Source organism: Mus musculus, chromosome 1, assembly GCF_000001635.26.
Source record: "Mus musculus strain C57BL/6J chromosome 1, GRCm38.p6 C57BL/6J".
Taxonomy (NCBI): Eukaryota; Metazoa; Chordata; class Mammalia; order Rodentia; family Muridae; genus Mus; species Mus musculus.
In genome coordinates this window covers 97,057,821-97,072,103 of record NC_000067.6, presented here as the reverse complement: position 1 = coordinate 97,072,103, position 14,283 = coordinate 97,057,821, and the positions used below count along the sequence as shown (strand labels likewise).

The 14,283-nt window shown below is 35.5% G+C and overlaps 1 protein-coding gene across 3 annotated transcripts in view; it reads left to right on the top strand.

Moving 5' to 3' along the window:
- Slco6c1 (solute carrier organic anion transporter family, member 6c1) overlaps positions 1-13,066 on the top strand; it is a 69,302-nt gene extending 56,236 nt beyond the window's left edge. For 2 of the 3 annotated variants that reach the window (XM_006529913.4, XM_006529914.3), the window contains 4 exons: positions 3,056-3,120; positions 5,934-6,071; positions 9,574-9,733; positions 12,496-13,066. In XM_006529913.4, coding sequence (XP_006529976.1) covers positions 3,056-3,120; positions 5,934-6,071; positions 9,574-9,710 — 340 coding nt within the window. In that variant the 3' untranslated portion in view covers positions 9,711-9,733; positions 12,496-13,066. The remainder of the gene's footprint in view (positions 1-3,055; positions 3,121-5,933; positions 6,072-9,573; positions 9,734-12,495) is intronic. The other variant, NM_028942.4, reaches the window with a different exon arrangement.
- The last annotated feature ends 1,217 nt before the right edge of the window (positions 13,067-14,283 follow it).

Below are 14,283 nucleotides of genomic sequence, written 5' to 3'. Positions count from 1 at the left end.
AACAATAGCTTACTTCTGACATGTTTTCAGTTGTTGAGTAAATGTAAAGACAGAAACTGTGGAATATCCTAGCAAATATATAGCTCTGATGGAAATAAAGGAGATGAAGTAAGAAGGAACTGGAGGGGAGGGAAAACAGGGGAGGATTTGGTCATAACACACAATATGCATAATGAATCTCTCTAGAAAAGGTGAGGAAAATGATGAGCTATATATGTTTTTTGTTTGCTTTTTTTGTTTTTGTTTTGTTTTGTTTTGTTTTTTACTTTTGGTAGTGGAAGCCCATGTATGTTGTTTTGTTTTGATAGGGTCTTCCTGTATAACCCAAGATGACCTCAAACATGTTTCCCTTCTGTCTCAGCTTCTCTATGTTTTGGGTTGCAATCAGACACACAACTTGGTAGGATAGTTTGAAAATAATGTGAAATTAAAGTGGAAAGTGGAGAAAACAGAAAATGAGGGCGATATAGTGAAATTTAGAGACAGTTTCATAGAGCATGTTTGAAAAGTATTTGTCTATGTTAAAAAGGTGAGAGTTATAACTTGGATGTAATATGGAGACATCTAGGATCATATTCTTATTTGGGTAACTAGTAAAATAATTCTACTAACTTGAATATAACATTCAAGGAGGATAAATGGGAAAAACATACTTGAGTTGATGAAATGTCTCAGTGAATGACACTTGCTACTAAGTCTGTGGATCTAACATCAATTCCTTAGTACTCACATGGAAACAATACATCTGGAAAAGGTTTCCTTTGCTCTCTGCAGCATTCAGACTGCTCTCTCTCTCTCTTTCTCTCTTTTCTCTCCTCTCTCTCTCTCTCTCTCTCTCTCTCTCTCACACACACACACACACATACACATTCTCTCTCCCTCTTTTTCTCATTCACAGACACATATGAATAAATTATTAGTAAAAATATGACTTCACTAAAATTGATGTGAAATATCCAAGAAAATGCACTTAGCAGAGAGAGGGAGGGCGTAGAGGGAAAGAAGGGGAAGGGGGAGGGGAAGGGGCAGAGGGGGAGAGAGAATTAGTTATATTCCTGAAATGTGACTTTGAGTCTTCTCATTTTTATTGGTTACTAAAATGAATAAAACATAACATGTCTCCATACACATACATTTTTTGTAACTTTTGAGATAAAAAGACCAGACACATTTGAAATTGTGTAAAAATTGAAGCTATGCAGGAATTTCACCTATGATGTTCAGAAGGACATTTATAAGGAACAACAAGCAAATGTGGCAGGGCTGCTAATCTCAACACTGAGTAATCAAGCTGGAACTTCAGGAGTTTGAAGTCAGTCTGTGTTATTCAGTGATTCTTTGTTCAAAAGAAAACAGGAAGAAATGTGAAGAATGCCTCAGAATTTACTGATGTCATGAATTTTCTGCACATAATTCTACTCAGAATATGAGGACCCTATATAGATATGAATGTTGTGAGGTCAGCACTGAATATAAGTAGATAAGGCCAAGTTGGTCTGGAATTGATGCTGTAGAAGACAAGAAAATGCCCAGAATGTTCCTGATAGAACAAATTTCAGAATGTTATAGAAAATAATGTTCAGTAAATGAACATATTGTCTTTGGAAGCATGACATTTCATGAAATCTCAGAACCCTGTGGATGGCGGTAGAAGTTCATTTATAGTAGGAAAGCTTCAGAGGAGGGTTTATCATCACACACAGTAACTAACTGTGGTTCTTCAAGCCAATAGAAAAGAGAATCTTTTGGTTTTGAAGCTTGAAAGGTACTCAAAGGACTTATCTAATGATTTAGACACAAATTTTATATCTAAAACAAAAGTAAGTTGCAGGTAGAAGATTTAAAAACAAAAGGGAATGTGTTACATAGTACAGAGATCTCAATAAACATATTAATGATGTATCTTCAGGTCCTAGGAAAACAACAGTAAACAAAACAAATAGAAGAAAATGGAGGCTGCACCTGTACTGTTGTTTGGAGAGTACTTGCATTTAAAAGATCTATTGTTTAAAAAAAATACAGACATCTTTCTTTTTATTAATCAACATTTTAATTATAAATGAATATAATAAATATTAGTTTATTTTTTTAAATGCCATTTATTCTCTTTCTGGTGAACTTTTATTCTTCCCAACAAGCCTCTTGTAGCTTTAAGAATATCTTCCTGTGTGACTTGCTCAATTAGAGTTGTGTGCATCATGTGGGTGAGTGTCTTCGTGATGTAAAGCTATTTTTAGTCATTTTAATTTGAATTTGTAAATATAATAAGGGTGCCAAATGAAAGAGGGGGAACTCAGAAATTAGGATAAATTGAGTAAAGTTGAATGAAGTTGCAACCAAATGTAGGCTGGATGTAAGGAACACCATTGCATTGTGTGGTACACAGCCCCCATGCTCTGCAGGGAATGAGAGTGAGAGAGGAGCCCTTGTAAGGAAAACAACCTTCTATGGAAGTCAGTCACTCCAAGTGACCATGGAGAGCAGTAAAGAGCAGACTTAAGCTCTCCCTGCATTCAAAGTGCTATTTAGGTAGCACCCAATCAAAAGCCAGAATGTGAAATGTAGACTTAGTGATATAATTCATGGATGCAAAATCTACCAAAAACAGCAAACTGGAAAAATGCAGAGTGGGCTTAACAATGCTGAAATGGACTCCAGGCAATACCAAACCTGGCAGAAGAAGGAAAGCAAATGTGAGAGGTAGAAAGAGCTGAGTTGTTTTAGGAAAAGGTGGCTTAGTCAGATTTAATTCATAATGATCTTTCTCTTGGGAAAAAATTAAGGTAAGTTCTTTCTGTGTGGCTTTCTCAATTAGATGTATTTGCATCAGTGTGGGTGAGTGTCTCCTTGTTTAAATGAGGTAAAATTATTTGGCTTTTTATGTGTCAGGTTAAATAAGGGGGAAATGGATAGATATACACCATGTTCATAAGCCAAATGGAGCTTTTGTCAACCAGCTAAATATTTGTGTATAAATTAAGTATAATATATACATTTAAAAACATGAACCTAGAATGTGTCACTCATAGGTAATATCATTGCTACTTGATTTCAGAAGTGTACCTGCCAACTTCACTTCACTTAGCCTGGGTGTGACCTACGCCATTGTGAAATTTGTTGGTATGTGATTTCAGCTACATTCAATATACCAAATTGTTCATTTTTAATATGTAAATTGCATCTTTATTTACATGTAAAAGTAAATAATAATTTAAAATGATACCAAAGTGACTATGAGATTGCTCTGAAATAATTAGGACCTACTTAAATACAGAGAGAAATTATGTAAAATAAAAGCTATCCAGTTCAACAAAATATGGATCATATTTTGTTGAACTGGATATTGTCATATTGTGTTATCTGGAGCCTTACATTTGCAGCTGAAGTATCTTCATCATCACACACAAGTTGGACGGATAGACTCTAGAAAATATCGATATGTTCAAATTAATTCCATACGTCTTGTCAGCAGGAAGATTTCAGGTTTGTTTTGTCCAGATCTGTAACCAAAGTGTGTGGTATCTTCAGTAATAGGGTCTTATCATCTAGTTGTAGTTATACCATGATTAATTACATAATTAATGACATTAATGACTGTAGTGATTCAGGTGCTTCTAGAGCTTCCCTGACTAATCAACAACACAAAAATCTGTGTTTGACACTAAGATTTTCATTTATTTTTTTTTTAAACTAATGCAGGGTACTTCTGTTTAAATTCTAAAATTATTCTTACAACATAACCCTGTTGTACCATTCCTGGGAATATAACCAAAGGAATTGCTATCTTATTACATGGATACTAGCATATTTGTGCTAGGAATGAAGGCAACTTAGATGGTCATCAGCTAATGAATGGACCATAATAATGCATACATATACATAATAAAACACTACTTATCAGTAAAGAAAATATGGCATTGAAATATTTGCAGGCAAGTGGATATAACCAAAAGAAATTATATTGAGTGAGGTCACTCATTTCCAATGATATAGTTCTAAATGGTCCTTTTCATATGTTGATCATAGCTTCTGATCATTTGTAGGTTTAATCCAAAGTACACATTGAAACTACAAATGGCCCATTGCTTGATAGGATGTATTTGGGGAGGAGGGATGGCATAATATAGATGAGATAAAAGTAGTGAGGGAGAATGTAGGGAACAAAAACGTTTGGGCAAGGAGTGAATAATAGAGCAGCAAAAGAAAGGCCATAGGAAGCCTTAGAGAAAATGAAGTCTTCGTGAAGAAGTTATATGGGCAACAAAGATCTTGCAGTGTGAGTAAAAGTATATAAAAGGGAGTGATAAAACCCATGTGATATGAAACCACAGAGGGAAATACTGGATGCTGTGGTGTTAAGAGGATGGGGATAAGATGAATAAGAGAAGCAATAATGGAAAGGTAAATCAGAATTTAGAATAAGAGATGATCTATAAAGCCTCACTAGCTTTATAGCTAACTAAAGTAAAGGACATGGATAGAAATCTGTTTAAATTTAATTGATAGCAGTACATCAAACTAAAAGTTGTGTGTGTGTATGCATGTGCACATGCTTGTGTATTTGTATACAGGTTAGTAACACATACAGATTCACACATCCCCTAGAGAACCATGGAATATATTCCCTCAGGATAAGAGAAGGATTCTATAGAAACATAGACAAGAGAATGCAATCACATTATAGTCTAAAGTCATTTTCTGTCACTAAACTATTCCTAGTTATATCCTTCAAGATAATGGGAGTAACATACTCATGTAGTTTAGTTACTTTGTTCAAAATATTTCTAAATATTATGACAAAATTTCAAAACTACTTTAGGATATCTAGTGAAAAAAGCACCATGGACAGAATTCTAAAATCATTACAAACCACTAATATTGGTATACATTCAAGGATCAGAATAGTCAGTGCCAGTGGGATTGAGCAAAGTGATAATAATATAAAATACTTGGCGTGGCTCTAACTAAGGAAGTGGAAGATCTGTATGATAAGAACTTCAAGTTTCTGAAGAAAGAAATCAAAGAAGATTTCAGAAGATGAAAAGATCTCCCATGTTCATGGATTGGCAGGATCAATATAGTAAAAATGGCTATCTTGCCAAAAGCAATCTACAGATTCAATGCAATCCCCATAAAAATTCCAACTCAATTCTTCCATGAATTGGAAAGGGCAATTTGCAAATCCATCTGGAATAACAAAAAACCTAGGATAGCAAAAACTCTTCTCAATGATAAAAGAATCTCTGGTGGAATCACCATGCCTGACCTCAAGCTGTAATACAGAGCAATTTTGATAAAAACTGCATGGTACTGGTATAGTGACAGACAAGTAGACCAATGGAATAGAATTGAAGACCCAGAAATGAACCCACACACCTATGGTCACTTGATCTTTGACAAGGGAGCTAAAACCATCCAGTGGAAAAAAGACAGCATTTTCAACAAATGGTGCTGGCACAACTGGTGGTTATCATGTAGAAGAATGTGAATTGATCCATTCTTATCTCCTTGTACTAAGGTCAAGTCTAAGTGGATCAAGGAACTCCACATAAAACCAGAGACACTGAAACTTATAGAGGAGAAAGTGGGGGAAAGCCTTGAAGATATGGGCAAAGGGGAAAAACTCCTGGATAGAACAGCAATGGCTTATGCTGTAAGATCGAGAATTGACAAATGGAATCTCATAAAATTGCTAAGCTTCTGTAAGGCAAAAGCCACTGTCAATAAGACCAAAAGGCCACCAACAGACAGAGCAAAGTGATAAAAGTCTATTAGAGATTTTAAATAGTGTGTTTAGAGGATAGTGTGTGTGTGTGTGTGTGTGTGTGTGTGTGTGTGTGTGTGTGTGTGTGTATGTATGTGTGTGTTTATTGAGAAGAAATTACTCTAACTTTTTTTCATGAAGAACTTAATAATCATTGGCTCTTTTACAGCATCTGTCCCTGCACCACTCTTGTTTCGACTGTCGTCAGCTATAGCTTGTATATACTGGGACAATAATAGATGTGGAGGGAAAGAACGTTGTTGGATCTATAATAAGAACATATTGGTCTACGAATTTATGGGAATATGTAAGTGATATGAATCATATCAATTTAAGTAAATAGGTTTTTTTTGAATTTTCAATTGTTTGTACCAAGGTAATAATTAACTATTAATAAGTATTTTGATAATTGAAGATGCATATAATTATGTAGGAAGTATTTTATACACATGAACTACATAATTTATGTAAATATTTTCATTATTATGTTAAATGTATGCCAATGTTTTATGTTATGCTTTAAGAAAGGGTAACTGGTACAATTTTAGTTTTCTAACTCATTTACATTTATACAATCAAATTAAGTTTTTCCTTATGAGTTTTTGTTTAGGTTTTCAGTATTAAATATTATATAAATTTGAATAAAACATTGATAGTTGTGCAGTGGTTTGAATACGTATCACCCCCTAGATTCATGTGTTTGACTGCTTGGCTCATAAGGAGTGACACTATTAGGATGTGTGGAATCTCAAATGGCTGAAAAGCACTTAAAGAAATGATCAACATCCTTAGTCATCAAGGAAGTACAAATCAAAATGACCCTGAGCTTCTACCTTACACCAATGAGAATAGCTAAGATCACAAACTCAAGCAACAACACATCCTGGAAAGAATGTGAAGAAAAAGGAACACTGCTCTATTGCTGATGGGATTGCAAACTGGTATAGCCACTTTGGGAAACAAATCTGCCACTTCCTCAGAAAATTGGATATAGTTTCACCTGGAGACACATGTATATCATTCTTGTGTGGATACCCAACTATACTCTACCATATCACAAGAACACATGCTCCAATATATTCATAGCAGCCAGTGTTAGTTTGTAATAGCTGGAAGCTGGAAACAACTCATATAATCTCTTAACCAAAGAATGGGTACAGAACACGTGGCTAATTTACACTATGAAATACTACTTAGCTATTAAAAGCAAGGACATCATGAATTTTGTAGGTAAATGGATGGAACTAGAACATTTCATCCTGAGGGAGGTAACCAGACCCAAAATGACATACATGGTGTGTACTCACTGATAAGTGGATATTAGCCAAAAAGTTCAGAATACCCATGACACAACTCACAGAGCATATGAAACTTAACAAAAAGGAAAGCCCAAGTGCAGATACTTCAATACTACTTAGAAGGGAGGACAAAATAATTGGGGGAGATAGAGGGAGAGAGAAAACTTTGTGGGAAGGGAAGGGTTAAAAGAGGTGCAGGATCAGGAATGGTGAGAGACAGGAGGGATACTCAGAGGTTCAAGAGAATGAATTGAAATGTACAGCAGTGCGACATGGGGGCACAGGGGAACCTCTAGAAAGTTCCAGATACCAGGGAGGTGAGAGGCTCCCAGGACCCAGTGGGGTTGACCTTAACCATAATGCCCAACAGTGGAAAGATGAAACAGGAAGGGACCACCTCCAGTAGATAGACATGGTCCCCATTTGAGAAATAGGGCCATCCACCCATCTTCAAAATTCTTGACCCAGAATTGTTACTATCTAAAGAAAATGCAAGGACAAAAATGGAGCAGAGACGGAAAGAAAGGCCATCTAGTGACTGGCTCCAATTGGGATCCATCCCATGGGCAGATCCCAACACTATTACTGATTCCATGTTGTGCTTGCAGACAGGAGCCTAGCATGGTTGTCCTCTGAGGTACTACCAGCAGCTGACTAAGACAGATGCAGATACTTAGAGTCAACCATAGGATTGAGGTCGAGGAGCCCCGTGGAAGAGTTTTAGGAAGGACTGAAGGAGCTGAAGGGGATTGCTATGCCATAGGAAGAAAAATAATATCAACTAACCCGGACCCCTCAGAGCTCCCAGAGGCTAATCTGCCAACCAAAGAGCATATATGGTCTGGTCTGTGGCCCTAGTTACATATGTAGCAGGGGATTGCCTTGTGTGGACTCAGTGGGAAAGGATACATGTAATCTTGTAGAAACTTGAGAAGGGGCATGATAGTGGAGTGAGGTGGGAGTGGGTGGGGCGATAGGGAGGCACCCTCTCAGAAACAAAGGGGAGGGTATAGGGGGTGAACAACTCATGGAGGGTGGCCCATGAAGGGGGAAAATATTTGGAATGTAAATATATAAAATAATTTAAAAAAAACTAGCTAGGAAAAAGCATATACAGAATGTTCTAATGAATTGATTGCTAAAATACAGAAATATTTCATGCTGTATTTACAGAAACACATTTAAAAGGACTAATCGTCTGCTCATCAATCATTTGTGATATTAGTTTGTATTGTTTATATACTGCTACATAGAATTCAATGATATTTCCAATGATTAAAAAGTCAAAACCATGGGGGTGGGTGGGTATGGGGGACTTTTGGTATAGCATTGGAAATGTAAATGAGCTAAATACCTAATAAAAAATGGGAAAAAAAAAGTCAAAACCAACCAACAAACCAACCAAACAAACAAACAAACAGACAACAAAACAGCAAGTGCTGCCCACTGCCTATCATTACTCTTTGGTTGTTTGAATATTGCCCTCTCAATATTAAGCACACCTCTTGGTATTTCTTTGGATTTTGTTCTATGCAATCATTCCAGGTCAGTCGTTGTAAGACTACAACAGAATGCTCCGTTCTCTCACAGGACTTTCTAGGGTGAAAATGTGGTTTTCCACTTCATGCTCTCATCTGCTGTGGAAAATATACTCCATGTCACTGTCATGAAGTTCTCCCTTCCTTAGTTATTAAACATGGAAAAATATAGTGCATTGTCTGGATGTTTTCCACTATGGTCAGACTTTTTTTTTTTTTTTTTACTAGCATGCCACTCTTCTTGGAAGTAGCTACCTGGTTTATTTTTCATAATTTCTCATTCTTCTCTCAAACTTTGTGCCTTCAAATGTTCATTACAGTCATTCACTGTTTATAATTTTCATGGTAATATTACTTGTCTATCACAGGTAATTATGTCTTTGAGATTATATTTCTTAGGACAGATGACATAGTCCATAAATGAAAAAGAATTAATTATAGTTTCTTAACTTTTGAAGTGACTGTATTTGATAAGTGGAATTGATTTGCTACAACATTTTGATTATTAAAGGGTGTTTCATTTGTGGAGTTTAATTATTTTATGTAATACTTGTAATCTTTTTTAAAATTAAGACATAAAGAAAATTATAAAACAGTTATAATAATGTTTATGTGTAGTAAAAGTGATCAATATTTCAAACAATTATGCTACGTAAACATTTAAGTGAGTTTCAATTCCTATTGATAGTTAACGTTTGAAATTATTTATTTATGTACTTGCAATTTAGCATAGTTCATGAATTTATTAGACATTACATCTGTGAGCTATATGATAAATATGAAAAAGTGTGTAAGCATGTTAAAATATATAGTTTGACATGAGTTTAACATTAATTTTATTTTGTAAATAAGGAATTAATTAACACGTTCTGAAGTAAACTATATCTTTTCTAGGTAAATCCCATTTTTCATTTAAAAATTTTGTTAAATACGGTATAATTACACTTCAACTATTATTTTGTTTTAATTTCAGGGATGAGTTCCCAATTAATCATAGTCTTGTTGAACATTTATGCAATTCAGATACATGATGTTGTGGTACATGGAGAAATCACTGAGAGCAAAACCACTGTAAAAGATGTAAAAGAACAAAAAGAAAGAAAGGCTTAATTTCTAAATGATTTCTTCATTGGGTAAGAATTGTATACTTTCACTTTGTCAATGGAATATCATATTCATAATTTTAAGCAATAATATTGAATAGTTACATTTAAAAATATGCCTCATATCCTCCCACAATTTTTATTATGAGCATAACAATATAATCTATGTTAAGATTAATGAAGATATTATGAAATGTACACTTTTGTAAATTATTAAATAACTAGTGTAGATAATTTTTCCTTGGAAATAGATTTTTTTCTCGTGGAATATATACTGATTAGTTTCCATTCTCTCCTCTCTTCTTAATTTTTCCTACACCCCCTCACCTCCACATGTCTCTCATTAGAAGAGACTTCTAGCACATAACAAGCAAAGATATCAAAATAAAATACAAAAAGATATAAGAAAATCCTGAGAATGCCCTTGCTGAATATCAGTGGGAGGCCTGAGAGGGTTTGATGCCCCCAATGTAGGGGATTGCCAGGACTGGAAGGCAGGAGTGGGTGGATGGGTGGGGGAGCACCCTCATAGAGGTAGGGGGAGGGGGCAGGATAAGGGGTTTTCATAGGGGAGAACTGGAAAGAAGGTAACATTTGAAATGTAAATAAAGAAAATATCCAATAAAAGGGGGGGAGGAAGAGAGAAAAAGCCCTTCAAATTTCATGAAGTCATTTTTTAAAGAAGTATTTATTTATATATTTTATGTGTATGGGTTCTTTGTTTTCGTGTACATCTGCACATCACAGGAAAGCATCAAACAGTTGTAAACTGCAGTATGGGTGATGGGAATTGAATTCAGAATTTTCAGAAGAGCAATGAGTGTTCTAAACCACATGACTCCAGCACCCATGATGTCATTTCTTTTTCCATTTAATTTTTAAAAATTTATTACTTTTTTAACTACTGACTTCTTATTTTTGTATTAGATATTTTCTTTATTTACATTTCAAAAGCTATCCCCTTTCCTAATTTCCCTTCGAAAATCCCCTATCCCCTCCCACTCCCCCTGATCACCAACTCACCCACTCCTGCTTCCTGGCAATAGCATTCCCCTATACTGGGGCATAGAACCTTCACAGGACCAAGGCCCTCTCCTCCCATTGATGACCGACTAGGCCATCCTCTGCTACATATGCATCTAGAGTCATGAGTCCAACCATGTGTTTTCTCTGATTGGTGGTTTAGTCCCAGGGAGTTCTGGGGGTTAGGGTTAGTTCATATTGTGGTTCTACCTATGGGGCGGCAAAACTCTTCAGCTCCTTGGGTACTTTCTCAAACTCCTTCATTGGGGACCCTGTGCTCTGTCCAATGAATAGCTGTGAGCATCCACTTCTGTATTTGTCAGGCAGTGGCAGAGCATCTCAAGAGACAGCTATATCAGGCTTCTGAATCCAGATCTAGGACATAGCTCCAAGGGGCCAGAAAGAGTTAACACTTTTTCTGCTGCTAAGCTCAGGATGAGATTGGAAAATTGGATCTTGGGGAACAGAGAAAACACAGATAATCTTAGTAGAAAGATAACATTTGAAAGTAGAATTTGAGATGAAAATGTGAAATTTGATGATTTGAAATAGATTACACACATATAAAATAAAATATTATCATATTCATTCATCTTCTTCAAGTCCTTTCATGTCTTCTCAACATGGACCGTTCTAAACTTTTCATGTGGTGTATGTGTGTATGTTTCTGTGTCTTTGTGCATCTCTGTATGTGTTTATGTATGTGTTTCTGTGTTTGTGTGTATATCTGTGTGTGCACATGTATGTGTATGTAGATATATATTGAAACATTTGCAGTTAGTGATACCTATGTATGCTTGGGTATTGGACCATACTCTTCTTGAGCATGGGACTCTATCTATTTTTAAAATTAGTTTTCTTTTATATATTTTATTTACTTCTGTGTGTATGTGTGCATGGACACACAAAATTACAGGTGTGTGCTATGGCACATGTGGGGAATGGAAAAGACTATTGAAAGATCATCACTCTTGATGGATAGAGCCTTTACCTGATCAGCCATCTTTCTAGCACCTATTTTTGGTAACTTTATTTGGAGTATAGATCATTGTTTCTTAATAATCCTGTAAATCAAATATTTCACTATAGAACATATCATGAAGTTTAACTTAAATTTACATAAAAACTTTAAGACACATTATTTTAGCTTTTTAGAGTCAAAAGTATATTCACTGATGATTTGACATTGATTACTCCAGAGAATTTTCACTACCTGTTTTTTGCTGTTTTGTACTCTAGATGTGAGATTCACATATCTCTACCTTTTACTTTCACCTGGATTTTATTAACAATACCCAATAACATTAGTCAGTTGTCCATTTTCCTTTATTCTTATATTTACATTTAATCACAGGTTAGATTTAATCATAAGTATTTCTTGTGAAGAAACATTTGCAACACAAGAATAGGTTTTGATCATTGTACGAAATTTCCATTGAGTTAAAAAATTCCTCTGAAGAAATTATAATTTCTCATATATTATTCACAGTTTTGTTATATTTTCAAGTCATAGAAAAACTTATTTTCTATAGCAAAGTGCATAAGCTAGTTTCCATGCTGTTTCCTTCTCTGGGAGAACTGACAATCTTGCATGAAAGTGTGTCCTTGCATGGAAGGGTGGCTCCATTAATACCTATGGCACACAGAAGGAAGTGTAAGGTATGAAATATCCATTGTACTCAGACTCTTTAAATTGAACATGCAGTATGAAAAATCCATAAGCTGGCTTTATGTGAAATGTACTGACTTTTTTTGGTTTAAATCTGTAGGACTGGAGAATCTGTGAAGTTCTGAGTTCTAAGGACTGCAGTCTATTTTTTATTTTTTGGAGATTTCATAAGATGCAGCTATGCTACAATTTCAGAAGAGAAAAAGAATATTAAATCATCTATGTGCAATCTTTATTTTCATAATTAAAATAATCATATGAAACATTTCTAATCATGTTTTATGGATTAGCACTTTCTTATTTTATTAGTTTAAGATTTATTTATCTTGGCTAATATCCACTTATCAGTGAGTGCATATCAAGTGACTTCTTTTGTGATTGGGTTACCTCACTAAGGATTAGCACTTTCTTAGTTTTATTGAGGGGACCGTGTGTGTTCTTGGCATATGTCATACCTGAGCAGTTCTCAGGAGTCAGTTTTCACATACCAGCTTGTGGGATGTTAGCATAGATTTCAGGTTTTCACCTCTATGGGCAAGCATCCTAACCCATTAAGCAATATGCTAACTCTAGTATAGGATTTTAAAATATTCTTCTATGTGTGTAATGTAGATTCCTGTGGGAATTAGTTTCAAATTTTTGAATTATAACTATTAAACTATTCTTTAATCTAAATATAATTTGAGTATTTATATATAGTGTACTGGCTAGTTTTGTGTCAACTTGACACAGCTGGAGTTATCACAAAGAAAGGAGCTTCAGTTGAGGAAATGCCTCCATGAGATACAACTGTAAGGCATTTTCTCAATTAGTGATCAAAAGGGAAAGACCCCTTGTGGGTGGGAACATCTCTGGGCTGGTAGTCTTGGGTTCTATAAGAGAGCAGGCTGAGCAAGCCAGGGGAAGCAAGCCAGTAAGGAACATCCCTCCATGACCTCTTCATCAGCTCCTGCATTCTGACCTGTTTGAGTTCCAGTCCTGACTTCCTTTGGTGATGAACACCAATGTGGAAGAGTAAGCTGAATAAACCCTTTCCTCCCCAAGTGCTTCTTGGTCATGATGTTTGTGCAGGAATAGAAACTCTGACTAAGACATATAACTAAATAATGTTAAAAAATATTCAGGTTATCTTTGAGTGTACATGTAATATGTACTACTGCATTAAGAGCACATTAAATCTACATTGCTCTCTTTTTTCTATCTTGAAGAAAAACAAATATTTTGATAACATGTATACATTGAGTGGTAGGATGAAGACTTAAATTAGCTTTTTGCTACAGCAAAACATAAGTTCTGGTTCACAAATTAACTCAGGAAAATCCTAAAGAGGTAAACAGTATAGATAAACATCCAGCAACTACTTTCCTTAAAACCAATTTGCCTGTCTTTCAAATAGCCCATTTATGGCTATAATGAATAAAGCACCAGTTAACATGGGAAAGACATGTCCTTGTGGTATGGTGGAGCATCCTTTGGATATGTGCCCAGGAATGGTACAGTCGTGTCTTGAGGTAGATAAGCTAGGCTAAAAGTAAAAGAGCAAATGTGAGAGTGGCCAACCAATGAGTCATCCAGCTACATACCCACCTTATGTCTAGATGCCAAGAGGCCTAGGATAGAAAATGATTCCTAATATATTCCTCTATACTCATAGATTGGTACGTATGTCAAGAGTTAATCAGAGAAACTTCACCCAGTAACTGATAGAACCACAGGGGACACTTAGGGGACCTCAGGCAAACATTTGGCAGAGCTTATGGAATCCTTCAAAGAATTGGAAGAAGGACTGTAGGAGTCAGAGGAGTCAAGGACACCATAAGAAAACTCAGAGATACAACAAACCTGGGTCCATTGGAGCTCCCAGAGACTTAACAAGTGTACATGGGAC